A 27,852-nucleotide genomic window follows, 5' to 3' on the forward strand; every position below is an offset into this window, starting at 1 on the left:
TAGAGTTTTTATTTTGAAAGTTGTAACCGGACGTGCTGTTGTTAACTCCGGCCAGCTTGACGCCGCTCTCGGTGGGAGGATCCTGTTCGCCTGCCCCGTTTCTCAGCACCCTCTCTGTAAAATTAGCGAATACTGCAGCAAGAAGTGAGTGTGTGTGTCACGATCAAGAGGAAAAAGCAAGTGGGGACTAAAATCTATAGAATCGACTCAGCTGGCTGGCGATAGGTAACTATGGAGCGAAGGTTTATTCTTAAAGTGCTGCGCGCTGTAGTTGCGCCAAATATCCTCTTTTTCTGACATACATAAATAGTCTAATTATAGCCTACTTACTTCGGTGGAAGAACTAGGTGGTGGCTTGTGCCCGTACTTAAACATGCGCCTTCTTTCTGCGTAGGTAATAGTTAAATCCTTGACGGTGTCTTGGTTATAATGTATACAGTGTGACTGTAGTTGGCAGGGTGTGTTTCCATACAACTGTTGATACATTGTTGGTAGTTTGAAAGTGAAGGCAGCAGATCCTGTGGTATGTACAGTGTGTCCAACTGCTGCGACCTCATTAAACAGCAACTCCGCATGGCAAATCTCCCAATGTGTCACCTCGGATCCTCTGACTGCTCAATTTCCTCATTATCAAGAAAGAGGGCGTTGTTTGAACTGCCATTATCAATTTTCTCTGTGTTGACCGTGACAACAGAATATGTGGAGGATAAAATTGGGAAAACATGGGTTAAGTTAATTAGGGCGAAGTAAATGCCCCAGTTTAGACAGCAGATGGTTTAATTATCTTGATGAAGACAAAGATTTCAGTTCTTAACTTGCAGCACTAATGATTTAGGGCTGTTAATGTGGTTTGTAAAGGGAGGAAAATATACATCTCACATATACTTAAGAATATGTTTAGAAATATGCTTCAAAATATACCAAAATTGCTCAAAAAATGAATTTCTACATATAGATGACACTCATGCGAAATATACATGTGCATGGGAAGAAGATGTATCTCCGGTGTCCAAAGTGTATTTGGAATGAATATGATCTACATTTGGCTAGTTTTTCTCTATTTGGTAAGACGTCTAAACACATTCTGAAGTGTGTTTTTGCAGTGCAGAGCAGCTGGACCCTGCGCTCCCTCCTGGAGAGCAGAGGTAGCCGGGTCCAGAGAGTCTGGTGGATCCTTCATCCAGCCAGTCGGCCCTGTTGGACTGCTTCATGACCCGGGTTACTGAGCAGGAGTGACAGTCTTGCGAGTCATGAGGCGCCTATTCTTTCTCTCCCAGCCACAGAGTGCCTCCTCCTCAGCCTCCATCTCTCCGTGAGAGGCTGGCCAGTGTTTGGCATGCCTTTCAGGGTCATCATGTCCCGGGCTGCGGCCAGCTGACTGACTCCTGTCTTGCCCTACTTTCTCTCAATAGGCTTTAACAGCGTGAGGAGCTGCAAGTGTCTGCCTTTTGGCGTGTTCCTGAATGTAGGCTGCTTGAAGGAAACCATGAAGGTGACCAGGCTGTGGGCTATTAGGTTGAAAATGGCCAGTGGATGTGGCAATTCGACGGCTCTAGTAAAGAACCATGAATACAGAGCAAAGCAGAATAGAGCTGCTTTGAAATACACTGTAATGTAGTTATCATTTCTGTTTAGCACCGATGATTTCCGTAACCTGCAGAAATTAACATAAGAAAATCTTTTCATGTTGGGCTTTTTTGACCTTTTGTACCTTCACTTTTGTACTTCCACTTTAGATTCAGGGAATGACAAATTCTATGTTTTTTTTTGTATCATAGCTCCTTTTACTTCCTTATGGGCTGAGTTTGACATTTGATAATTTCCATGGGTGTACCATTAAACCCATGACTCAGTGAAAGTAAAGTGCTGGTGTGTTTGTAACATACGCCCAAAGAATGTGAGAGGCTGACTTGATCCGCAGTGTATATTTCTGCTATTGTGTAAGAGCAGGCAGCTTAGTGCTTACATGTCGCTTTTATGCCTCTTGCATTTCAGTATTACATTGTTCATTGCACTTGAGTCCAGGGCTTATAGGCCTGCACTGAGTATGAAATTTTGTCTATAGCTGCACTGAAATGGAAAGGTATTCAAGACATGATGATTTGAAACACCCCAAAGCCGTCTTGTAAGGTTACTTTTTTATTTGTACACCAAATATCTTATCCCCAAAGTGATCTGTTGCTAGTGTTTGAGGCATGCTTCAGTCAGATACCTTGATAAGCTGTTTCATGCTCTGGCTGACGTGTTACGGCGGTGCAGACGACCTGTGTCACAGACTGTCTGCTCTGCCTCAGCCACGGCTTCTGCCAGCTTGTGAACTTTGGCCCATTTGTCAGATTGACTCATTAGAGGTTACAAAAAAGTAAAACAGCTTCTTAACTCCATGAGATCGCCATAATCTGGCTGGTAAATTAAGGTTGGGTTTAAAAACACTGCAATACAGGGAGAAAACCCTGAAACAATCACCATATTAAAAGTTGTTTTTATTCTCTGGTAATGTAAGTTGTGTTCTGAGTTATACCACAGAGATCCAGGCTAGAATGTGATCTCTGGATAAATGTTTTATCTGTTGCAGTGGCAGACTGTCAAAATCTAGCCTTGTTTCTATTGTTGTTCTGTTATGAAACATTTATCTGCAACTAGAGTGTGACTGAGCTGCTTCATACTTCTGTACAATAGAAACCCAGAAAATAACTTTTCAATATTGTAACTCCTGGGCTTCTGAATGTAGTGCATAGCTAAAGAAAGGGGGAAAACACAAAGTGCAACTCTAGGAAGCCTATCGGGAGAGCTGAACGATTGTATGTGGATTCATGTCCTGTATTATGTTTTGTTTGCAGAGCCTCAGAACAAAAGGTCATCGTCTCAGAACAAAAGGCCTATCTTTTCTTTGAAGATGTTTGTCTGCCATGTGTGTGGCTTGTTGATATTATACCTATATATACTGTGTATATATGTTATGAGGGTTGAAAGGCAGCCATGTCCCCTCGGTCAGGGTCACACTCTGGTCTGCACTAACGCTGCTCAGCTTGTTGCATAACTCCTCTGGCCCCTAAGCCTCAGGAAACCTCTTGAGAGAGCGAGGTGGTGTGTTCATTAACCCGGGCCAGGGAGGCTCGCTCAGATAGTTGTAGGAAGTAGTGGTGCTTTGCTTTCCTATGCATTTTAATGGCTGCTCTCCTCCATGCCGTGTTGGTTTTGGATCCCTAGGTTTTTCCGACGTTTTAGATAATGCTTTCCAGTGTCTGATAGCATTCACGTAACTCGTATAGCATGATGGGAGTCAGTGATGCGGTCTTTTTCGTTGCTTAGCGGCTTGCCGCACAGTGAACTCACCGTGTGACGGTGAAATATGTAAGAATTGAGATGGCTATGTTTAGATGTGGTTCACTCGCAATCTAAAAATGGTTTGGATGGGCATCTTAAGAAGACCAGGGGAGAAGAATGTAAACCCTTAGTGTGTTTTTCCCTCTGCGTCTATCTATTGACACCCGGCCAGTCGGCTGGAGAGAACTGACTCTGGCTCTACCGATGGATAATGAGAGACCGAATGATGATGTTCTTGGAAATGAAAAAAGGGTTGTGACAGAATTCTGAAAGGTCTTTGATTTCACCTAGAAATTTCATGTTTTTTTTATGTCTAATTGAATATGACATGGTCTTGCCCTTAGGGATATTAGGCTATTCCAAGTTATTACTGTGGTTAAATGAATAGAAAACAGAATATTACTCAAATATATCACAGTATCAAATCACATCACAAAATATTTGTTCCCCTACTTAGGTAATAACTTGCAGTGATGAAACAATAAATGCATGCTGTTATTGCAATGATTATAACCTAATTAGGCTTACATAATTCTTACACTTTTGACCATATCAGACTGCAGTTAGCTGGGTTTTATTCTTTACTTTAGTTGTGTCTGTGTATCGTTGAAGCTTTAACCTGCAGGTAACACAGAGTTCCCGCTATCTCAGTTATAACTGATCCTCAGTCAACACCAATGTGAATAAAGGCTTTTGAATATACTCTAGCATATCTGCCTGCACAGCTGGATAGATGAATACAGTAACAGTTACAGGTGAATGAAAACATCTACACCCTGAACTGAGAGCTGTTGATGTAGAGCCGGCAGAATGATGTTGAACTATTTCTGCTTTTGTCCCAGCTTTAATGGGGACAGTTATCTCCTGGCGACACCTTCGCTTTCATTCAGTGGAGTTAGGGTAAAAAGTCAGTCAGTTGATATGTTGCTGATAAGCAGCGGCCATTCAAATGTTTTGATTAAATCGGATGAGCTCAGGCTTTGATATGAATGTGGAGAAGGGGAGTGTTGGTCTCACAGGCCAAACAATGATCAACTCACTTGATCTGGCTTACAAAACTAGTGAAAATAGGGTAATACTTCACAAAGCAGTTGGTAACAATCTGAAACATTTTCCACAATTGTTACTGTCGTTAGTATCCATTAATTCCTAGATTGAGGGCATCTGTCATTGCTAGCCTGAGTATCCGGCATGGTTTGTGACTATATGGGACATTTTCATGCATAATTTCCTCTTGCCAGTGTGTCAAGATGTTCCTGAATAGGCCCCAGATATTACTGGCCACCCAGGACAAGTTATCATTGTTCAGTGCAAAAAGAGAAATGGTGTGCGTGAGTGTGTGTGTGTGTGTGTGTGTGTGTGTGTGTGTGTATATATATGTGTGTGTGTGTGTTGCGTCGCCTTTGGCAGCCCTCTCCTGGTCCAGGCTCCGCTGAGGCCTGTCCAAACAGAACTGCAGCCAAAAGCTCCTCCCAGGCTTCACAGAACAGGAAGTGGCTTGTTTTGTTTCACAGGGTGAGCCTCTGGGCCTCGGTGCTGCTGTCTCCCACTTGTTTGGCTTTGGACCCATCATCCAGTTTAGCCTGTCTCTTGTCCAGTTTGCCATCTCTTGAAAACAAACACTACTGTACAGTTCCTGTGGAACTGGTGTTCTTTCCAGCATCATTCTGAATTTCAAACCCATTTTGGCGAATTTTTGCTTATTTTGAATGCATTGGTCCCTCTGTGCATTCCAACCTAAAGGTACGCACAGGGAAGATATACTTCTGGGGGAGAGATATCAGCCTTGAAAAATATTGAAATCATAAACTAATGTAAAAAATGCAGATTGGTGCAGTTAGAATAAGGTGTGGGTCCTACCCATTGAACTGATATTTTGTAAATAATGAATATAAAATGAAAAGCAGAAAGCCTTTTTGTTCTCATTAAATATTCTGTACTTAATATCTCATATAAATCATAGCTCATTATTTTGCAACTGGGTTCTCTTATTTAGAAGCATTATTGCAATATTTCCAAAATTAGATTCCTTCTGAAACTTAAATGGATGATCAATTGTGATGGTTGATTTATATTCATCTGCTTCATCTTTCAGGGGATTAGCTTACTTATTGGTTTTGAATACGTATTATAAATGCACAAAGAGTGAGTGCACTTCCAGTGTTTGCTGCAGCAGTCTAAATTCAAACTGACATCTTTGACGCCTCCAGTCCTTGCGAAACCTGTGTAGTTGTAACAAAGTCTCTGTTGAAAGAACACAGCACCAAAAGGAATGGACTTTTTGGCAAGAAGCGGAAAATATGATCAATCCATGACCAGAATTTCCATAGGAGGGAGAAAGAAGCCAAGATGTTGAATGAAACCCTCAAACAAGCCGAGCGCACCCAAAATTCCCAGTATGCCCACAAGGTCTCAATATCCATGCAAGTCAGGCTGGGCAGTAACTCAATATTATTATTTATCGTCTTTAAAAAGAATCATATCTAGATTAAATAATCATATTGAGTTATTGTGATACACAACTCAATTGTCTAACGATAAAAAGAAAATACTAAAATCTCTCAAATTGAGATCTGAAACAAATGAAGGAATATCATTTTAAATTTACAGTTTCGTCATACTCACCATGCAATGTGATGAATATCAATTTGATAATTTAACATATGATTTTGCATGTGAGCCGATGTTATCTATAAACATCAAAATAATTTGTTATGATTATTGTGATATTCATTTTGTTCATATCGCCCAGCCGTACATGGATCTGAAACAAGCCCTCTGCGATGGGCCTAGGTGGGTCTGTTATGGTACCAAACCAACAATAGGTTAACAGTTCGGTTCGATCTGTGTTCGTGATAATTTTCGAATGGCCTGATGCTGCTGTAGTATTGAGTTTTGTGCACATTCTACAAAAAGGCTTAGTGTTGCTATGCATCCGAGCAGAGGTGGGAAGCGGGTGTGGGGGCAGGCTCGACTCCAAAAGTTTTGCCCTGAGCACAGAAAGATGAATTTCCCCTGATAAGTGGGTGCCCTCGTGAAGAAGATTGCTGTCAAGACTGTCTGGCAGAAAGTGGATGAGGTGGGGAGCCAAATGACTATATGCACAGCTGCTCCCAGGCAGCAGGGCTCCGGCTCATCCATCAGCCGCTCTGCTAACTCATCCCCACGCAGCCCGCATGAGCACTAGCTACAACCTGAATTCCCCTCCAGGGTTATTTGGAGAAGTGTTTGTTGGTTCGGTTCATGTAGCCGTTATAATGGTGGATTATATTTTTGAGCAGAGGAAACCAGCAAAGCTTCAACCTTTCAGACCTAGAGCGTAGTTGTTAAAGTCGTGAACGATTGTTGATGAGAAGGCATCCATATTTGTCTGCTGGGATTTTGTTTATGGGGGGAAATGCTTGTGTGGTATGTGCTGTTTCATGTTATACATATTACAGCATACACACATCTGTGCTTGCACACACACAAACACACACACACACACAGCCCAGCCCCCTTTGTCATCAGTCACCCGGGTGGTAATGCACCTCGCAGTACTGATTTTGTTATTAAGCCCCATTGCTGATATCTTGCTTGTTCCTTTAATTCATAAACAATCATTTTAGAGTAATGATATCTTATAGTCTTCTATCTAAATAGGACTGAAGAGAACAGATGGCATCTTGAGAGATCAAAAGCAGAATAGTGTTTTGTCTACTTCAGGACACCACCAACTACTTCACCAGCTGTTCTTATTTCCCGGACGCTTTTCCCTTCCGCACACATCGCAGAGGGAAACAAGCAGGGTGGAGCCGGAGAGAACGGCCTGATAGCACATTCCTCCGTGTCCCAGCTTGTCTTCAAACCCCCCCCCCCCCCCCCCCCCCTTCTCTCTCTCCCTCATCCTACTATCTTCCTCCTCCTCCTCCGTTCCCTGTGTAGCTTTGTAATCTAGATTTGCCACTGGGGATTCAAGGTCTGCTACTGCAGCTGCCTCTCTCTCTCTCTCTCCCCACTTGCAGATCAGAGATCCCCTCCTTTAGGTGCGATGTGATGCAGTGCTGTCAGTCAGATATGTCAAATGTTTGCTTTCAGGTCGTGAGCAGAGAGAGCCCCAGAGTTTCTGTGTTACACTGTGTACTTGCTTCATCTTATGTCTCTGTGATCTCTACAAATCGATTTGGTGTCTAAAATACAGAATGCACAACCAGATGACAAAGTACAACCGTGTTGCTGAGGAAAGCTTCCACAACAACAAAAAAAGTTTGTCTTTTGCCTCTTGGCCTCCTGTGGTTCTGCTGATGATTTTGGCACTTTGGCAGTCTGTTTGAATGTCTGTATTTAAAAAAAAAAACCCATGTTAAGTCTTCTTCTTGTTTCCCAACAGAGATGGCAGCCATTCGGAAGAAGCTGGTGATTGTTGGGGATGGAGCATGCGGGAAAACCTGTCTTCTTATTGTGTTCAGTAAAGACCAGTTCCCCGAAGTCTACGTGCCTACGGTGTTTGAGAACTACATCGCCGATATCGAGGTTGACGGAAAACAGGTTTGTACACTCTGCGGGGAAATAAATGCAGTATATGCAATGTAGAAGTGATGTAATCTGTCTTAATGCAAATGGAAACTCGTTAAGTTTGTGCCGTAAGCCAACAGTGTTTTTAAAGTAATAAAATGAACGGCGGTGAACCCTGAACTGTACCACTACAATTCGTAAAGAGGTCCATTTCTTTGAAACATCCCATGGAAGACCTGTGCACGTGTGTGTGTGTGTGTGTGTGTGTGTGAAGTTTTCGTTTTGGAGTGTGTGACGTCTGCCTAGGATCTGAGTCATGGGGAGTTGGTCAGCGAGCGCCTGAGTCTGAGCAGCAGATGGCTTGTTATGTCAAAGGGCTTTGTTCTCTTGTGCTGACCGCCGCTGCAGGATCGCTACTTGGCAAAACAGGAAATGACTCTACTTCCCAGCTTCCTGTTCAGACGGGGAACAGCGATGTCTACTGGCAATCCCCCTCTCTCCCCTCAGGACCCTCCTCCTGTCCGATAAACGCCTCTCATTTCCTGTCCTGGTCCAGCTGGGGGGGGGGGGGGGGGGGGTTAACTGTTGTGTTCTGGACAGGAAATATAAACTTAGGGATCCAGGCCAGGATGGGGATGATTTTGGTGGAGATAAGAGTGTCAGCTCCCTCGCTCCATCTCGCTGGGGGACTGCAGCCCCAGAAGAATTACCCCATTATAGAACCAGCTGGATTAGATTTGTGCTCTCTCTGCACAGCCCCTAAATTTGAATTCTTTTCCCCCCTGCGGGAAAATAGCATTCTCTTTCTCTCACCTTCAGTGGATTGGGCAGACTCTAAAAATAGTGTATTTTTTTTTTCCCCGTTCACTTTTCCTCCCCAAAGTCTGTAGCTTACAGTAAGTCCAGTGGGAACGCAACTGCTCTCGTTGCTCATGCCAACAGTACAGAGCCGCTTCCCACCCACTGCCTCTGCAAACCTCTATTTTGGGACCGTTGACTAATGCTCGTGCTCTGTGGGTATACCATGATCTATTGTCATTCATATAAAGTTCCCTTCCTTCACACTTTGGAAAAGTTTTCCGCCTGAATAGTGAGTCAGCTAAAGAGCGGAGGTGACTGCAGCCTGGGAGTTAATGCTGCCGTAGGGACAGAAGGTATCTGGTTTGATGCTCACTAATCTGCCGATTTCCCTAATTGAATTAATCAGTGGTGTGATTGGATGAGGACAGTCTCCATGTTCATTTGCAGAACACTGACAACATAAAAGAGACTTATGATGATTGGTTCAGAGCTGCAGTGGTAACGAGAAGAGGAAGGAAAACGTCTGTACACTGGATATTTTACCTTTTCTCGGCTCTGCTTTCGTACCCTGCAATCTTAAGACTTACTGTACTGTTACTGTACTGTGCATAAGACTTACTTGATAAAACGTACAAATCACAAGTAGTTGTATAGCACTTAAAGACATTTCAGGACACAAAGCATGTGTGGCGAGAGACGTTCAACACCATACACACACATTAGATTGCCCCGAGGTGAAGTTATCTTAATGTTATCTGGAAGGTAGAAAGAAGCACAGGCTCATTCACGTTACCAATTACATTACTGCTCTCTTGAAATATGTATGTCTTTGTTTTGCTTCCTGGTTTCAGTGAGCTGGTGTCTATAGCATCAGCCTTCAGGGAAAAATGGGGAAAATCCAAACAGCAGTGGCATTACAATGACTGTAAAATACAATATGTGCTTCTGCAACACCCAGGCACGGCTCCCAGCCCTTAACTGTGTGGGAATAGAAACCTTATTGTTATTAATGGTCTAGTGACCAGAGAAATGTCGACTTGTTTACTCACCAGGGACAGTGGGCAATATTACATCAACTCCCCAGAGTTAGCAAACTGCTAAATTTCATCTGTAGTCCCTAGACAGGTTCAAATGACAAAATTACAGATTTACAACAAAATGGAAACATGTTCAATTTAGGGTATGAATCATGAATCGAATATGAATGAATGAATAGAATAATAGAAAAATCTGTTTGCAGCAGTGGTTCTCAACCCTGGGGGTGGGGACCCCCCAGGGGGTCACAAGGTAATTTTGCGGGGTTGCGAGATTATTTATGGGATAGGAAAAAAGCATATTTCTACTATACAAATTTAATATCATGTCTATTTTTTCTGATTTTTCTCTTGTGAAATACTGAATAGCTTTCAGCTTCTAGGCCTCCTCTGATAATGAATCAAATGAAACAACCTGAAATGGGAAAATCTGTCTTGGTCGAACTCTGCCGGAGTCCGGAGCCAAAAAGGTTGAGCACCACTGGTTTACAGCAGCAGGGACCTGTCTGCCTTTATATTGGTCCCTCTATATATTTGTGTACTTTCTGTGCTGCTTCTTACATAAGAGTTTTAACCCCCAGTTTTTCTTTTGGTCTGTCCCAGGTGGAGCTGGCGCTGTGGGATACTGCAGGCCAAGAGGACTATGACAGGCTGAGGCCTCTCTCCTACCCCGACACAGATGTCATCCTCATGTGCTTCTCCATCGACAGCCCTGACAGTTTAGGTAAGGGACAATTTGTTAAACCGTTATTTAACCACATAAGTCACATAACACATTGAGATTAAAAATGTCTTATTCAAGGCAGACCTGGCCAAGACGGCAGCAACACAGAACGTTACAGGCAGACATGGCAGCACATAATGATTCAATATGACAAATATAACAAAGTATAAAATATGTGACACTCCCTTAAAGTAATCTTTTGCAGCCATATTTATCTTTGAAGAATCAAGGCAGTTCATGTCAACTAAGCAAGCTGTTTGTTTGTTAAATGCCTTAATGGACTTGATGGGAAGTAGGATTAGTGCAGCTAAAAACATCTTTGCCTCGGGCTGAGCAATCCATCATGAGAAGCTCTGCGCAGTGACTCTACCCTCCCTGTCCCCTTTTTTACTGCCTCTGGAGTACTTCAGCTCATTTTTGTCTCTCTCCGGACAGAAAATATCCCTGAGAAGTGGACGCCTGAGGTGAAACACTTCTGTCCCAATGTTCCAATCATCCTGGTGGGGAACAAGAAGGACCTGAGGAACGATGAGCACACGCGGAGAGAGCTGGCCAAGATGAAGCAGGTACTAAAGCCTCAGCAGGCCTTGAACTCAGTCCAGCCGGCATTGTGGTGCTGTGGATTTGGGGTGTACAGGTATAAATGGACACCTTCCCAAGCCTGAATCACTAAAGGCCGATATTTCAGTCCAATTGAATTGTTGTTTCAATGTGTGTAAGGTCTAGACATTTACTGAATTTGGATAAAAGCCAAAAGGAATGGTCGTTTTCAGCTGAATTATGTGTGTCTCCCTCTCAGCCTTCATTGTTGTCTCAGTAATGAGCAAACATATAATTTGTGATAAGCCGCAACCTATGAAACCAAATACAAAAGCCTAATACAGCGTACTGGTTACTTAAAACAATACATACTGCTCCAGCCACATTATTGTTAGCTGTTAATTTTTTTCATACAGCGTGAGAATACATTTATTAGTGACATACTGAGTTCATCGTAGTTATCATTAATGCAACTTTGGAATCAATAGATATAGACAATGAAAAAGAAAGAGGGAGGGGCTTAAATGAAATCACCAATCAATAGGATACTTACTCCCAACAATAAAGACAGACAATAGACAATAGACAATAAAAAACAGCCAATTAAGAAAAGGGAACAACTGACATTTATTCAACACAAAACTGTCCTGAGTCCAACAAGCCGACAAGCCGACTCTGTTGATCCCACAACTTTGGGATCAACAGATATAAACGATTAAACATCTTAGTGTGATAGAGATATACATTACCAAAATAAAGCCAATCAGGAAAGTGGGAGGGGCTTAAATGGCATCACCTATCGATAGGAAACTCTCTCCCAAGTCTGACAAGTCTGACAGATCACTCATGTCAGCCAGCACATTTTTTTTTTTTGGGACTGACAGATCAACCTATACTAGCTGCTGGTTATGGCCAAACGAATTTAGATATATGTATGTCTATGTATAGAGTATTGGACTGCCCACTCCATTTTTAAAAGATTTTTTTTTCCCGTCTGTGTCACTCGTCACTAGTCAGTGGACTTCCTCCGGGGAGCAAGCGGTGACAGCGCTGACAGAGAGGCTCTAACTGGCCTTTCTGTCACAGACTGACCGTAACATGTTGCTCTGTCTGTCTCACAGAGTGACACAACGTGCCACTGCCACCCATTCTCTGTCTGTCTCCAGGTCCAGCTGGTCATGATAATAGGAATATGTTGACAAAGCTCTCTGACTCTTTCAGGGACCGCTGTCAGCTTTTCCTTTCTCTAGAGATCAGGAACTGTTTGACAAAGAGTAGCACAAAGTCATCAGTTCAAGTGTTATGGATTTACATGGTCAAACAGACATTGTTCTCCCGACATGTACAAGCTATAATGTGGTTGGCTGATGTGTTGAAGCAATGTACTTCAAGCTCTGTAAAGTCCAAATCACAATCCATATTTGACAGCTCCCTTCCAGGGCCCACTCTAATCTACTTGGACAGTCATAAAGTGGTATAATATGATTGTGGTGTAATATTTTATCAAACTACATTGGTTTGATTGCACTATATGTGTTTGTATAGGAGCCGGTGAAGCCAGAGGAGGGCCGGGACATGGCAAACCGGATCAGTGCCTTCGGCTACTTGGAGTGCTCCGCCAAGACCAAGGACGGCGTGCGGGAGGTGTTTGAGATGGCCACCAGGGCGGCGCTGCAGGTCCGCAAGCGCAAGAAGAGGAGCGGCTGCCTGCTATTCTGAGCGCCACGCGCAACCGGGCCAGTGCAGACGCCGCAAAACCAACTGACCAACAGGAAAAAAAACAAAAATACACGCAAAGGACTGACCTTTACCAAATGGCATCTTTTGTACTGTATCTCACATTTCACGATAAGTGGCAGGCGGACGAACGAAAAGCAGTGCTGAAACATACGTAAAACAGGAAAAGGACTTTGTCTATATTACAACATTGGTTAGAAATTCATGTTTTAAGCTTGTGTTGATTTGTTTTGTTTCCTTAAATGGCACAATCTGTCTTTTACGTATATTTTTTTTCCTACTTTCTTGTATTTGTCATTTAAGGAGGCCGTGATAGATGCACATATTTGTATGCAATATTGTTCTCCACAAGCTTGGGCTCCACAAGCAGCATCCCTCCTAGCTTGTATACACAGTCTTCTTGAGTAGGGTCTTGTCCAAACTGTCCCGTTGATAGTGGTTCTATTCGTCATCGTAGCAGTCATGTTAAGAGGATGAAACTTCCTGGAGATTTGTTTTGGCCATAAGAGCTAGTGCCTTTTTTTTTTTTTGTTTTATCCTGTACACCTTGTACACACACCATCATGTACTTCTCATGTTTGTCAGATTGCTAACGTTACAGCTGAGGGCCTCTCCATTGTACTGTAGCTCATTTTACACAGTGTTGTCGTTGTGAAACTTGAGCATAGCCATAACTAAGGCTTTCAGTGCTGTTGACATCTCGTCAGCCCACAACAAACGGTTGCTTGTCTCATTTCGGTCAGTAAGAAACATCGGCATTCCCCTGACAGTCTCAATGTTCAGTCCGCTCACATTAAGGATAAGATCTGTTAGCTAGCTGCTTCTGTAATGTGATATATTTTTAAAAAAGGGTTAATCTTCCCATTCTATATGTGATCTGATTATTGACATACATCCCTCATAACTGTCCCTAATCTGTGCAGTGGACCCGGACGGGGGTATCAGAACTGGCCAGTCGAGACACAAGCCCATATGGCTGAACTATGCACAATGGCTGTTAGGACCAACAGGGAGATGACACAGCTGAAACAGAAACCACACGAAGGCCAAGGCCTGGTGAAACCTCCCTTGTTTGTTTACTGTGGGTGAGTGAGTTCACTTCATCCTCTGCTAGAATGAGAATGCCAGCGCGCTCGTCACACCCGCCGTGACCTGTTGGGAGTCGGTGTGTTGGACGGGTTAGTCCAGTCTCAGAAATCTTGTCTTGTTAGAACTGCTGGCTCTGGATTTAGATGTTTCCTGTCAGGCGACATTCTTTGAGGCATGTTTGCGAGGAGCTAAGTTGTTTGCGCGGAGTTTGTTTTCCCCCAGTGCCTTCTCTGTTCTGGCAACCTGTGTGCCTTTGGAGTTCCCTCCCGGAGCAGACAGACCAGCTGCTTTATGCCAACCAGATACTGACGTGGTCAAGACTGACCTCTGACATGTTTCACAAAGCTCAATCCTATCTGTGTTCTTTGAATGCCTGGGAGAAATAGGCTTGATAAAGCAAGAGGCGTGGTTTGTTTTCCCGAGTTTCTGTCCTCACTACATACATATTGAAGTTTTACCCAGAAATATAGTCTCGTCTTTAGCATCTTGGCAGTTTGGCTAGGTTATGCCACTGTACATTTTCAGTAAAAAATCATGGGAAAAATGACAAAAGCATCAAACTTAGCATCTTAGCATCAAACATCTGGCCGCAGCCAAAAAGATCCTCTTTGAAGTTGTAGAGTTTTGTATTGCTGCCAAAATGTCATGGGTGCGCTGTAACTTAAGAGTACATTTTTCCCATCCATACAGTGGTAAGATGGGGATGAGGCTTCTTATGATATCCAGACATTCCTGTTCTTTATCTTGATCTATTTCCCTCCTTGGCACAAAACATTTGAGATTTTAGGTCTCATGTCAAAGGGGCTGTAGGTCTTTAAGGCTGATGACTTCTGAACTGAATTGTACCATAGTCGTTTTTGGAGACACGCCACAGCGTCACTAAAACCTCTCCATCGGTCCTCGTTTTTGCTCATGTGTCCCCTCAGAATACTCCATTGTGAACTTGACCTGAAAATATAATGGCTTGAAATACAATGCTTGAAAGGCCCAGCAACTGTCCTCAGGCACAGACTCTTCACAGCATTCCTTTTCTCCGCCTCGTTGCTCATCTCCCCATGTGTTCCTTGGTTGCATGTCGTCGTCGGTCCAAAGGAGGGTGGATGTTGAGATGTCCGTTGAAAACAATATCTTAGGTGTTGCATGCAACCTCCTTGTATTCCATCATGCCAGCAAAGGAATACCGGCTGCCTGCTGGCTAAGTCGGTGTATTGTTTTGGTTCTTCATTCAGTATATAGTAGTGTCATCTGTAATGCAACTTTATACCCTCTACTGGCCAAGCAGATATGCTTTAACAGAATAATCCAGTGGAGAAGCTAGTATTTAAACACGCAGAGACTTTGTGTAACAAAACCTAGGTGTATTTTCCACAGCTCAGATTAGGTGTTCATGTGGAACAGGAGATGTTTTTTTGTTTTTTGGGACATAGTTTGCAATCACAGAAACAAGCACCAGATTAATGCTGTTACCTCAAATAATCTTTATAGGGTGGATACTATGTTTTAACTCTGGACTGTGTGGATTAATGTCGACAACAAGCACACTAAGAAGGCAAGAATAAACAGATTATCCTTATCAATGAAAACATGTGGGCCTTCTGTTACCTGTTACATAGTTGTGTCATGTGGCATGATGTTCAAGGGTCTCGCCAAGCTGAATGCCAGGGACTTCTAGGGAACTAGAGGGCATTTAACCATATGATAGTTGAGTAACCTTCACAGCTTGTAGCACAGCTTAACAATGAAATCATTCCCTTAGAGCAGCAGAAGGTCTAGTGCTGAACATATCACTAAGAGCATGTATACTGCTGTTGTGTGTATGCAAATAATGTTGCGCTAAATCAAAACTTGTCCTTATGATGTCAATGTATGCATGAGTAAACCATGGATCTTTACACTACAGCGTGCACACACTAAATACACACGCACTGACACACACATATACACTACTTTGGGAACCGCTTCTGCTCAGTGTTGTGTAACTTTTCTCTCTCTTTCTCTGGAAGTATTTGAAATTATAAAGGATCCAGATTTATATAAAAGCTCATTGTAATAATGCTTTGTAAACAGAAAGTGTTGTAGTGAATGTTTGATTTTAAGTGAACATGAACATTGTTAATAAACTATTTTTGAGACAAGACTGACTTGCTTCCTTGGTCAATTCTTCCAGAAAATGATGCCATCGAATATGCTTTACTGTATATGTAAAGGTGATGATTAATCAAAGAGGAAGCCTAGTAAAGACAATGTGCAATACAATATGGTTCAAAAATCCAAAAGTGTTTATTTCTTTCTCTTTAAACAACCATTTGAAAGGCAAGGCAGTAAATGAGTGAGAAAAGAGGCTATCCAACTTGTAAAGTGCAAAGAGTAGTAAGACGTGTGGTGATGAATTCCTGAGAAATAGATGGGCTGCTGTTCATTTCCTTAAACTTTAACATATCTTATCCAATGCATCATAGGTGAATTGCTGGTTCGCTGTAAGCAGGAGTATTATTTAAAAAGAGACACTGAAGAGACAAAGCTATAAACCCAATAACAGAAGATTCACCGCTTCCTTTCGGCATTGTCATCAAAAACAGAGCACTGTTTATTGCGCAGATCTATGCAAATTACTCCTAAAAAAAGGTCATAATAGAATATATTTTTAAATAATTGATGCCAGTGTTGTCTTCCAAGTGCAATGACAGAATAAATGAAATACTGAGGCTTGCTGTTTATCTTTACGGACTTAAATCTAATTATAATCCCTTCAGTTCGTAGCTACAAGCAGTTCCTTGTCCAGTGTTAGTTGTCTAAATGAGGCTGACTGTGTGTTACTGCTCACTTCTCCACTCTGGGTGCACACACTGCTGGAGGGCACTCTCCTCTGCCTGAGGACCTGCGACAAATACAGAAAGACAACACACAAGTTTAGTTTCTCACACAAGCACTGAATTTCATGACTACTTTGTGCATGTGATGTGGGCATGAATGAGTGTTTTGTTCAGATGCACACGTCACTGTATCAGTTTCAGCGATGTTACGGCTATACTAACTTTCAGAATCCACGTCGATTTTCAGGGATACCAATCTTGACACAATATCATCTTCGCCTTCTGCATCGGTGAAGTCAAACCCAGTGTACCCCTTCTCCTTCACACAGTAGCTGATGAACCTGCAAATGGAAAAGCACAAACTGATCAAATCACAAGTTTCAATACTAGCGATTTCACACAACAGCAGAGTCAGAAATTAACTTGGCCTCAGGGCAAAAATGGCCTTGAAACTTCATAAAATGCCCGTGAAATTAAAATGGCAAAAAATGCCCGTGATAATTACTTTTTTGCTTTTCACCTTGTTCACATTTTATTAATTGAGTTATCAAATATGCCTGCATGAATGGGAGGGGAGGGTAAGTCTAGGGGAGTGAAGGGGAGTCTATGACCGGGGTTTCTTTCCAGTGTATTCAAGGAAAATGGAGCGGTTTTTGATCAGAAAACAACCGAGCACGCAGCTTGAAGCAGTAGAAACTATTGGCACCACGCAACCAGCAGCAGAAAAAAAACGAACAAAACAAAAATGGCAGCTGAAACGAAAAAAGCACATTTCTTACCCTGCTCAACAGTGGCCCTGTGTGTATCAGAAAGAATGTGAAAGAACAAATTTGTGGTGTCTATGTACGCCCTGCTGTCTCCTAACGCTGCATTTGTTTATACGAAGAACTATACTTTTCTGAAACCTCTCCCCCTGCTGTAGCCTGCTTTCTCTTACTTCTCCCAGGTGGGGTCCTTGTTGAGGATTACAGGGTTTCCCACTACAATCAGCAGGGACTTGGCTCTGGTGATGGCCACGTTGAATCTCTGTAGAGTAGATACACAGGCACAGAAAGGAAAGGGGGGTAAAAAGAAATAAAGCCAATAAGCAGAGTTTAAAATCCTGGTCCTGGTTTTAATATCCATATATATATAGTATGTCCACAGCACCTATGAATTCTGATCAGGAAGAGGGAAGGAGTGTGACAGACCTTTTCATTTGACAGGAAGCCGATGTTGAAGTCTTGGTCCATCTTGACGTAGCTGGTGCTGCTGCGGACAGTAGAGAGCATGATGACCTTCCTCTCTTGTCCCTGAAACTCCTCCACAGAACCCACCTGACACCATAAAGGGAACATCTTTTAAATAAACTTCAGTTCAGGAAGGATGTTTCCTCAACATTCCTCCTCCAAAAATGGAAAACATTTAGTTATCCTCTAAAGGCATGATCTACAATTAAATGAATGAACTGAATAGATTATCTCAACCCTCGACATTTAAATGACTCTGCAGAAGAGACTTTAAATGAACGTCCCTGTATTTTGTTCAGGGCACCTCACAAGATTAACTGATAAATGAAGTAACGTAATTACAACAGCATTCTACTAACCTTGAGCTCTTTGATATCATTCCACCGATTCTGCACCGAGACTGACTTGAGGGCTTTCTGGATTTTCTCAACCTGTTTGAAAAGTAAGCACGTTAACTGGTGACTAGTTAAAACTCACTCTCCTACAAACTTGCGTCTCTCCGAGTCTACTGTAAACAAATATAATGCACGTCTTGCGAGCTCACTTGTTTCCGATAGGGGGTGATTATGCCGATGTCTTTTGCAGAGAGTTTGGGAAGGCCCTTCTTTCCTTGGGTTTGCATCAGGTTGGTGAGGTAGTCAACCAGAACCTCAATCTCCGACACATTGAAGAAGGAAGGACTGTTGGCCTCTCTCTCATCCTTCCCCATCACCCCATGGAAGATCACTGGGAAGCCCTGTAGCAGACCGACAGAGACATTAGTGAGGCAGTTGTTTAGATGTTACTCGGTCTCCATTTAGCAGAAATATGAATAGCCAATTTAAGTGTAACCAATGTGCCTCTAAGCCCCATTCACATCTAGAATGATAACTGTAAAGATAACTACAACTATAAAAAGATTTAAATCGTTCTAAGTAAATAGAATGTCTGTGTTCCCACTACAACTACAACTATAAAAAACATCAGAAACGATATGTAATATAACTATATTTTGGTTCGATCTCAGACTAGATGATAAAACATTTTCAACCAATCAAATTAAAGTTGTAAGACAGACGGGGGCGGAGAATCCGGTTGCTCACTGCAGTGATGCTTCATTTACTGAGGAACTTATCACAGATATCGTTGTGGTGTGAATGCATGAGCAACAATGTATCATTATAGTTTATAGTTATCTTCATAGTTATTGTTCTAGATGTGAATGGACCTTTACATGTGTATTTTTATACATTGAACAATTTGCTGCTTATTAGGATAATATAGGCCTTGAGATAATTACTGAGAGCATAAGAAATTCTTTTGGATGGGGAAAGGCAATCATAGGTGATAAAACCCCCCAAAAAAAGAGGGAATAGGAGGATGAAAAAATTCCTTGCCATCATACCTTTTTGGGGAGGTGTTCCCAGTTGCAGTAAGCCTCGCGGTCCCACTGGTCCGCAAACACCTGCAGTTCATTCTCATAAAACAGCTCATTGGGGATTTTCAGAATGGCAGGATGGGACCTGAGGGAAGAAGGGCAGAAAGAAGAAAGCTGATGAGCTTTAACCAAAGCAACAGCATGACAAACAAGCAACTCTGGATAGCACAATGGAAGAGAATACAGAAAGATGCACCTGTAGTTTCGCAGGAGTTTGGTAACAAAGCGGTTGTCAAAATGCCCAGAGTCTGTGCTCTTCTGATACAAAGGGTTCTCTCTCATCAGCCTCTCCAGCAGAGAAAGCCCTGGAGACACAAGTGTCACAAGGTTCCAATAAAATCATTTAATGGTGTAGTTAGGAACAGAATAAAACAGAACAGCAGAAGCAATCGTTGTAGTGTTTCATCCTACAGGTGGGAAATCCCTTCATCACTGCAACACCACAAGTGATACAAAGCACAATAACAACACGACTCGCATAATGTGGAATAGCAAACATTAAGAATAGAATAGAAAACATTAAGAATAGAATAAAGCAGTCTCCCTGGTCTCACCGAGTCCGTACTGCAGGGCAAGAGGGGATCGAAGAATCGGCCCCAGCTGCTGGGGATCTCCTGCCAACACCAACTGACCTTTCTCTGGATGGAGCAGACCTGTGAAAAACAAGCAAACATGGTGTCCCCCATAACTGATGCAGGCCCAGGCACCCCCTGGGCCAATCAGTCCCAAGATGCATTATCTCTCCAAGTTTCATAAAAATCAGACTGGTGGTGTAACAGTTATGGCTTTTCAAAGTTTGAAATGTTGACCTTTAATTATAGCGTCCCCATCAGGTGAATCAGTGTAATTTTTTTAACATAAAAATGCATCATTCATCCACGTTACAGCCAAACTGGTCCAGACCATATCACATGTGAGTTAAACATTTTGACCTTTAATTAAAGCACTCCAAAAAGTGTATTTTTTCATATATTGGAACACAGTCTGAAGATGAGTCATCCCTCAAAGTTTTGTCAAAATCAGACCAGCGGTGCCCGGGATATCACGTGGGATATCATGCTGGGCAGACGGACAGACAGATGTAAGATCCATGTAAGATAAACACCAAAACATATAAAAACCAGCAGTAATGTTTATTTTGCCTTTTAATGAACCACTATCTGTAAAATATGCATCTCTTTATAGCTTCTCAAAAAATGAGGAATGGGATGTCAGATCTTATACAGAGTCTTCCATCCAAGTTTCACCAAAACTACAGACCTGGTATGTTGGATGAATCAAATATTCAACACTCACCTGCAACAGTGATGACGCACTCAGGCTCCACTGCCTGGCCGCCTTCGTCCACAAACACATGGGTGAAGTGGCCGGTTGGGATGCCTCCAGACACAAGCCTAAAAACAGAAACAGACAGCAGTAATGCAACTGTAGTATTAAGTGTAATATACAGCAATAAAGAAAAAAAAAAAACATGACGCAAAACACTGAAGAAGGATGAATCATGCAGAAATCAAAGACATAAGCGTCTTTCACAAGAAGATTTATATGCAATAATCAGCCTCACCTGCCAGCCGTGACCATAGTAGTAATTATGACCTTGTATTTCATCAAAATCTTCTTCTGAGGAAACACAAAGCTGTCCTGGCTCTCATCCCAGTTACAATGTTTCTGAAATAGTCAAAAGATAACACAGCGAGTGAGAAAAATGTCCAACTGTCTCCTTTAGCTCAGCTTTGAGGTTGGAATAAATTGAACAAACTTTCTAATATCTGATAATAGCATTTGAATTTGAGAAATGTCTTTGTCTCTCTCGCTACCTCTCAAACTTTCTTTTATGACGTCTACACATTGTATGCTCTGGGATAGTTTTTTAGGACAGGGTTTTATGACAATGACTACGTTTACATCCACAGAGAATTACGTTCTTTACCCGGTTACTCAAGTAACCCAGTTTTGGGTCACACGACACATGTAAACTTCATAACTCATGTAGAACAACCCAGTGAGCTCATGCTCCGATTATGAGAAACCCAGTTAAGATGCCAGGCTTTACTCGCTTGGGTTACTGTGGCATGTAAACATCTTACTCCTTTCACTTTTGGTTTTCTCCGTCTGCGCAAACTCACACAAGGTTATGGGTATATTTTGATATCAACAAAAAAATGGTGGCTAGCTGTATGTACTTTTACTATTGAGATCATCATTTCTTTCCCTTATATCAGAAATAAACTACAATTTCTCAGTCCAAAAAACAAACAAAAAAAAGGTACATGCTACAGGTGGACAGTAATATTCTGATAACAACAGGGAGACACAATTGCAGGTTATCAAAGGTCCATATAAACAATTTAACACAAATAAGACCTTAACCGGAGAATGGCCAATAGCCAGGTTACTCTGTGAATGTAAACGTAGCTATTGGTGCTCACCAGTAGGTGCTTGGGAACAGTGTTGGGGTCTCGGCTGCTGGCGTACACACGGTAAACCCGGTGAGGATCCATGTGTACTATCAGTCTCTCACACAGCAGGTCACACGCGCTGTTTGAGGGGGCACAAGCTAGGATGTAGGCTGACGGCTCTGTCCTGTTGATCTGACAATGCAAGTAAAATTAAATTTGTTATCCATACTTATTGACAAATAAATGGTGTGCTTGACAGTGTTTTTCATTAACAAGGGCATTGTAAAGATGTTTTTCAAGCCATGTTGCTCTTTTCAAAATGACCTCAGTAACATCCCCTTGCAAATACATAATCCTCTTGAAAAAGGACTCAATCTTTTTCAGATTCATTCTGATCGGTCCATTTTCCATTCATGCTTCCAAATTTCATTTAAAAAACCTAATGGTTGTTATGGATAGGAACTTGTGCTTCTTAGTGTGAAGAGGAAGCAGTATTGAAATCATGCAGAATAAAACACATAGGCCCATTATTGACTTTGTTCAGTCCAATTATGGGCTGAATCTGAATGACCAGTCATGGTCTGTTTTCAAGCACTAGCCTATGAGCTCATTTTACAGGGCCATTACAGCCCATTATTCATTTCCAGCACAATGACGTTTGAAAATTGCATGGGTCATCTAGTTTTGAAAGAAGGAAAGCCAACAAAATGGAAGCTATTTTATGCAATCATTTTATTTAATATGATTTTTACTGTTTGGCTGCCTTTCCTTTCATCAATGACCAGCTTCCTCTTGCAAACCGCACAAATGAAATGTAAGCGCTTGGGGTTAACATCCACCAATGAAGAAAGTCACAATGCATACTAACCATACTCATACATCTTCTGAGGATTTCTGAGTATATTACGTTTCACAGGGGTCTGAGACAATGTGCAGACTGACTAATAACTCTCTGCTGACCAGAAACGTGTTCACTTTGACCAAGTGTGGACACACACTAAATACCTGATTCATCGCTTCAACCAGAGTAATGGTTTTTCCAGTTCCAGGAGGCCCAAATACAAGATAAGGTGCAGGCTTGGATGATCCAGCTACGATGCGCTGGATAGCAGCATGTTGCTCTGGGTTGCTTTCCAGCTGGCGGTTAAACATCCTGTGGAGCAACACGAGAATGGATTTGTCACACCTTTCACACTGGAGGAAAGACACAAATTAGGTCCTCGCACAGCATTACTGCTCCACAACATTACAGATAGACAAACGACAAACCACCTATTCGGGTGAGGCTAATCAACTGGCAAATGGAGCAAAATGTTTAAAATGTTTACATGAAAGCCTTGCATTTTTATCTTCTGTATAAGTGGTTGAGTTAAAAGTATAGGGAATGGGGAAAGAAATTGTTTATTTTACATTCAAGTCTAAGCAAACAATAGTGAACTTTGCCTGGCATGTGTTGCAAGAACCTAGTATTTGCAAGCAAGACCGTAACCAAAATAATCCCTCATATTTTACCATATATATATATAATTGAGGCAAGCTTATGGCATTCTACCAAAGAACAGTGACACCTTCTGTCTGTACGATATGGTGGGCGGGCGCCCAGAGTTGGCTCAGCCAAGGCAGTCAGGTGAAGACTGCTGAGCACAGACACTGACCATGAGGAGTTCATATGTTCATTACACCAATCACGTTAGATGTTGTAAGTCTGGTAAGCCTTAAGCTGATCAGTACTAATCTTTGGTGGTGTGGTTAGTTTGTGTGTTTGTGTAGAAGATGCTGCATGTTTGTACTGCGTATGTATGTGCAAGTGTGCATCTGTGTGTGCATGAATGCAAGTGCACATGGAGGCACCAGACCTGAGTTTAGACAGGGAGACACTGGTGTTCACTGAACCCGAAGGGAACAGCACATCCCCAAGCGCATGTTTCACTGCCAGTTCCAACGCACGATGCTGCATCTTCAAGGGGAAGCGGTTTATGGTGAACTCCACATCAAACTTCATGTTACTGATAAAAAGCTGCACCAACCTGACAGAGAGAAATAGGGAGAGGGAGAGAGAGAGCGAGAGAGAGAGAGAGAGAGAGAGAGAGAGAGAGAGAGATTGGGGTTAAGACCTTTATCAATCATCTGACATTTATACCAAGTATCGATCATCCTAAGCATGCTCAGTCCACCTCTTACCTCCTTGAGAAGCCCAGCTTCACACTATCCAGCTCTACTCTGTGAACATAACCTGTGTACACAGTGATCGGCTGGACCTTGTCTTCAGACTTGGACACCTTCAGACAATCTCCTCGAAGTACAGAAGGCCTGTTCTCAGCAACACCAGGAACCTGTTGGACAACATCAACTTCGGTCTACTTTGTGCAGTGTGTTCTTACTCTGTTAGATCTCTTATATCACGGATCACTTAGCTTAGATCAGCAACCATTTAGAGGACAACTGCAATATGCAGAAACAATACAACTTGTTGGTCTTTCCTTCTTTAAATTATGCTTCATAATTGTATGTAACTTTGTTATTTTCTTCCTTTTTTCTTTTTCTTCTCTTTTAAAGAGAAGCCTAACCTGGGACAGAAGTTGGAAACTGGCAATAGCTGTAATCTCTGTATGCAGAACATGCATCAACTTGTTTGTAACCAGTTGAAGCAGCACAATGCTAATTTGCATTGTCCCCATCAAATAAATAAATAAAACTTCATAGTCAAATGAAAGAGACATGGCAATTTCCGTTGGATCACCCATCATGGACTCACAAGACACCAGGTTTTGGTTGCTGTTAGTTACACACACAGTGGGTCAGTAGGTGGGGTAATGTATTCTAATGGGGATTTCCTCACTCTAAGAATGAGTAGCTTTCTGTTGCCTTGGTCTTGGGTCATGGTTTGGTCGCGGAGGTCATACTTCCTGATGTCCACCTCCATCTGTATCTCTTCCAGGTGCAGCAGGAGGTGAAATCGATGAGCGTAGTTCTTCATTTTCAGGGGACAGTTGAGGAGGCTCCTGGAAAGACAGAACATTATAATATTTTCGGAGGGATTAAGCAGAGAAAATAATTAATCATCATACTATGGTTTCGTCACTGACTGGGGCATGGTTGATAGAGAAGAGAATGTCCCTGAGAACACTGTACATAAAATGATTACAAAAAAAAACCATTTGTAATTAATTAGGTCATTCTCTCACTTCACTGATGCAAGTTTCTGTCTGGCGATTGGAGAGAGGTACTCCGAGTCCTCCAGTCTTTGTTTAGCCAGTTCCTTTAGGTAATCAGGGTATTTGTAGTCTCCTAATTTCACAGTAATCTTCAGATGTTGGACAACAGAACTGCAGGGAGGAACAAAAAAAAACAAAAAACATTTAATGATTGTAATCAGAATGATTGAAACACAATTTCAGTAACATTTCTGGGACCATATGTCATTAATTTCAATTACAAATTAATTCCTGACTATTGGTGAGCCACAACTGCTTTAACCAGTTCCCTAATCCATGCTGCTCCAAATAAAAAACTGCACTGCATTCTGTTTCTAGACAGTAAAAATGAATTATGTTGCCATCCTGAAATCAGACTTAGTGACCGGTGCACTGCGTTCATCCGCTATACTCTGTACATCTTGATTTTTTACACTCTGGGTGAGGCAGCAAATATTTTAATGTTTCTTTAATGACCAGTGCAAGAAACTGCATTTCTCATTTGAAAAAGTTCAAGAACCCCTGGTATACAAAGCGTAGCAACTTTTTAATCCAAATTACCTCTCCGGAGGCACTCCCTCCACTATCACGGTGCTGACAGGCTTGTATGTGGCCACCTGATATGGCTTGTAAGGAGCCGAGGGCCCCAGCTCCACAGCCAGCGGGGTCCTGGCTGCGGCTTCCATCTCCCTCACAATGCAGAAGGGCTTGGATCCTGGAAGGTCCGGGCAGAACTCAAAGTACATTGTGGCAGGGAAGTGTCCGTAGTGGTTCAGGCTGTACTGGACCACGACTTCATAGCTTTCGCCTGTGGAAGAAAAGTCCAGGGTGAATAAGAGGGTGCAGAAGGGGATACGACCACTCAATACTAGGGATGGGACAATATGCTTATCTAACGATACGATAGGCGATATGGGGTTCACGATTCCATACAACCACGATACGATGTAATAAACACCAACAAAGTATAACTCTGCAGAATTATATTTATTTCTGCGCCACGAGTCTTTCTAGCAATGGCATTGGCTTGGCTTGAATGTAAACAACAATTTAACAATGTCATTATAAAGTGCGAATAATTTGGATGGAGAGCTTGTGAAATTGTGATGGGCAAGCAATCTCATTTGTGATTACTACAGCAGAGTAAAATGGAGCTAATTTCACGATTCATTTTTCTGCCCCACGATACATATTGTCACATTTTTGTATTGCAATATATTGAATTTCGATATATCGTCCCATCCCGAATCATTACATTTGTTTGTTTGTGTTTTTCCAGGGGGAGAGGAGCAACGCTGCTTCTCTCACCAGGACAGAGGAAGAGTGGGCAGGCCCTGGTCACTCTCCTTTCATCCAGCAGAGTGAAACAGCGAATCCTGTGCAGGGCAGTGTAGTATGTGAAGTGGACGCAGTTTGTCCCGTTGTTTAGGATTTGGAACCTGATGAGGAACAGCTCCCTCAGATGAGCCACAGTGAACTGAACCTTGCCACTGGCCGCCTCTGGGTCTGAAGTGATCTCAATGCCACCCTTGTCAGCTGTCAGCTCTTCCCTGTGAGAGGGAGAAGTGATAAGGCTATAAAACTCTTACATTTATTGCAATGACTATGACACAGACCCACTATGTCCAACTTCCTCGTATTGCTGTGTCACATGCTTGTACCATATGACACAGAAAAACTTAGCAAGTCATTTTCTTCCGTTTCAAGATTTAGTATCCTACAATCCATTTTTTTTTTAAACAATTGAAAAGAGTAAAGAGTAAGAATTCAAACTGGGTCCAATGTGAATCGATTTGTTTCAAGAGTTTTCTTGAATCAAGCGTCATTTTCTTGATGCAAGTGCAGTGATCTGACTAATTGTAAGATAATGACACTTGTTTCTAGAAAATACCTGAAAAAAGTGAAAGTGCTTTGAAGAGGAGAGGAACTATCTCACTCCACTGTCGACATTTCTCACTTGATTTAAGAAAAATAAGACTTTAGGACTACACAAGACTAAATGAAGGATGTTTGTTGCAGCAGACCAATGCCCCCATATCCTGTAGGATCTACTCAAAAAACACTCACCTGTTCACCTTTAGTCTGTGAAGGATTTCTTTAGCTAGCTTTTTCTTAGGGGTCAACACAGGGGTCGAGGGGACAGAGGAGGGTTCAGGCTTCTCAGCCATTTTCTGAGAAGCAGAAGCTGAGCCGTCCCGCGGCCGCCTCCACTGGTCACCGTAGTATACTCTAACCTGCGGCCCGGACACAAGTAATGCAGTTCATTTTGATGCACACATTAGAAATGACGCTTTCTGTTTTGTTTATTTGTGTTCTTAAAGATTTGATACATTTCCAGTGGTCACAAAACATAAAACATACTCCATTGTTGAAAATATATCCAGTCTGATTTCTCCACAGCAGAAGCCAGCAGCCGATATTGTGGCTCATCATAAAAGTATCAGAGCAATAATAGAGCTCAGCTTACCTGAGGTTTTACATTTATGTAGATTTTCCCCTGTCTCACGTAGGCTTTGTTGAATTTCAGGAGGGCATAGATAACATTGGAAAAGTTAGGGTCTTTTATTCCTTCTCTGTGAAACAAATACGAGAGAGAGAGAGAGAGAGAGAGAGAGAGAGAGAGAGAGAGAGAGAGAGAGAGAGAGATGTATTATTCATAGCCTAATCTGAACTGCATGTGCAACACGTAGCCCATTGCAGCCTACCTGCCCTTAAATTCAGAGTTATAAATGTCACGAAGTTCCTTCCTGTTAGTGTTGGATATTCTCTCTCCCAGGAATTCAATGAAGTCCAGTCCAGATTCAAGCGAGTCCATAAGCGACGGCATGTTTACGTGTTACAGGTCTCTAACATTGACGATCGACTGACTGAACTGAGGACGTTCCTGGGCCAGGCCAGGCCATTACACACATTTCCTGGTGTGTTGGACGGTGTTTCCGATCTACTGGTGATTTGACTTATCTGGTGATATGCGCGTGCATGAAGCAGATGTTGCTCACCGCTGTTGTAGGCGTGGTGTGCGAGGACCCATGTCGGCAAACCAGGAAATACAAA

The 27,852-nt window shown here is 42.3% G+C and overlaps 2 protein-coding genes across 4 annotated transcripts; one reads left to right on the forward strand and one right to left on the reverse strand.

Annotated features, from left to right (window-relative positions):
* The first annotated feature begins 123 nt into the window (after positions 1-123).
* On the forward strand, positions 124-15,883 carry LOC139915268 (rho-related GTP-binding protein RhoA-D). The gene is made up of 5 exons (XM_071903834.2): positions 124-225; positions 7,697-7,854; positions 10,260-10,380; positions 10,816-10,946; positions 12,466-15,883. Exons 2-5 carry the CDS (start codon positions 7,699-7,701, stop codon positions 12,637-12,639), a joined length of 582 nt encoding a protein of 193 aa, XP_071759935.1. The 5' UTR covers positions 124-225; positions 7,697-7,698; the 3' UTR covers positions 12,640-15,883.
* Positions 15,884-16,010: 127 nt separating this feature from the next.
* mov10a (Mov10 RNA helicase a) lies at positions 16,011-27,802 on the reverse strand. 3 transcript variants are annotated; one of them, XM_071903832.2, is made up of 22 exons: positions 27,504-27,802; positions 27,266-27,371; positions 26,866-27,032; positions 26,107-26,348; positions 25,360-25,606; positions 24,790-24,930; positions 24,444-24,606; positions 23,786-23,937; positions 23,461-23,631; positions 22,610-22,757; positions 21,635-21,796; positions 20,770-20,873; positions 20,502-20,599; positions 19,760-19,858; positions 19,402-19,510; positions 19,173-19,290; positions 18,333-18,524; positions 18,148-18,219; positions 17,750-17,875; positions 17,497-17,585; positions 16,782-16,900; positions 16,011-16,624 (listed from the first exon to the last, which is right to left on the reverse strand). In XM_071903832.2, exons 1-22 carry the CDS (start codon positions 27,623-27,625, stop codon positions 16,560-16,562), a joined length of 3,012 nt encoding a protein of 1,003 aa, XP_071759933.1. In that variant the 5' UTR covers positions 27,626-27,802; the 3' UTR covers positions 16,011-16,559. The 3 variants fall into 3 exon arrangements, with proteins under 3 accessions (XP_071759933.1, XP_071759934.1, XP_078139713.1); XM_071903833.2 differs by lacking the exon at positions 23,786-23,937 and having other exon boundaries at positions 23,461-23,621; XM_078283587.1 differs by lacking the exon at positions 27,266-27,371 and having other exon boundaries at positions 27,504-27,549.
* Between the last annotated feature and the right edge of the window lie 50 nt (positions 27,803-27,852).

This window comes from Centroberyx gerrardi, chromosome 5 (assembly GCF_048128805.1).
Source record: "Centroberyx gerrardi isolate f3 chromosome 5, fCenGer3.hap1.cur.20231027, whole genome shotgun sequence".
NCBI classification, from domain to species: Eukaryota; Metazoa; Chordata; class Actinopteri; order Beryciformes; family Berycidae; genus Centroberyx; species Centroberyx gerrardi.

What these genes read in the sequence shown, in the direction of transcription:
- LOC139915268 (XM_071903834.2), top strand. Translation starts at nt 7,699, where the DNA reads ATGGCAGCCATTCGGAAGAAGCTGGTGATTGTTGGGGATGGAGCATGC. An exon ending in CGACAGCCCTGACAGTTTAG is followed by an intron (nt 10,381 to 10,815) that starts GTAAGGGACAAT and finishes CTCTCCGGACAG; the next exon opens with AAAATATCCCTGAGAAGTGG. An exon ending in AGCTGGCCAAGATGAAGCAG is followed by an intron (nt 10,947 to 12,465) that starts GTACTAAAGCCT and finishes GTGTTTGTATAG; the next exon opens with GAGCCGGTGAAGCCAGAGGA.
- mov10a (XM_071903832.2), bottom strand. Translation starts at nt 27,625, where the DNA reads ATGCCGTCGCTTATGGACTCGCTTGAATCTGGACTGGACTTCATTGAA. An exon ending in GAAAGCTACTCATTCTTAGA is followed by an intron (nt 23,938 to 24,443) that starts GTGAGGAAATCC and finishes GTTGTCCAACAG; the next exon opens with GTTCCTGGTGTTGCTGAGAA. An exon ending in GGGAACACCTCCCCAAAAAG is followed by an intron (nt 18,525 to 19,172) that starts GTATGATGGCAA and finishes GGTCTGCTACAG; the next exon opens with GGCTTCCCAGTGATCTTCCA.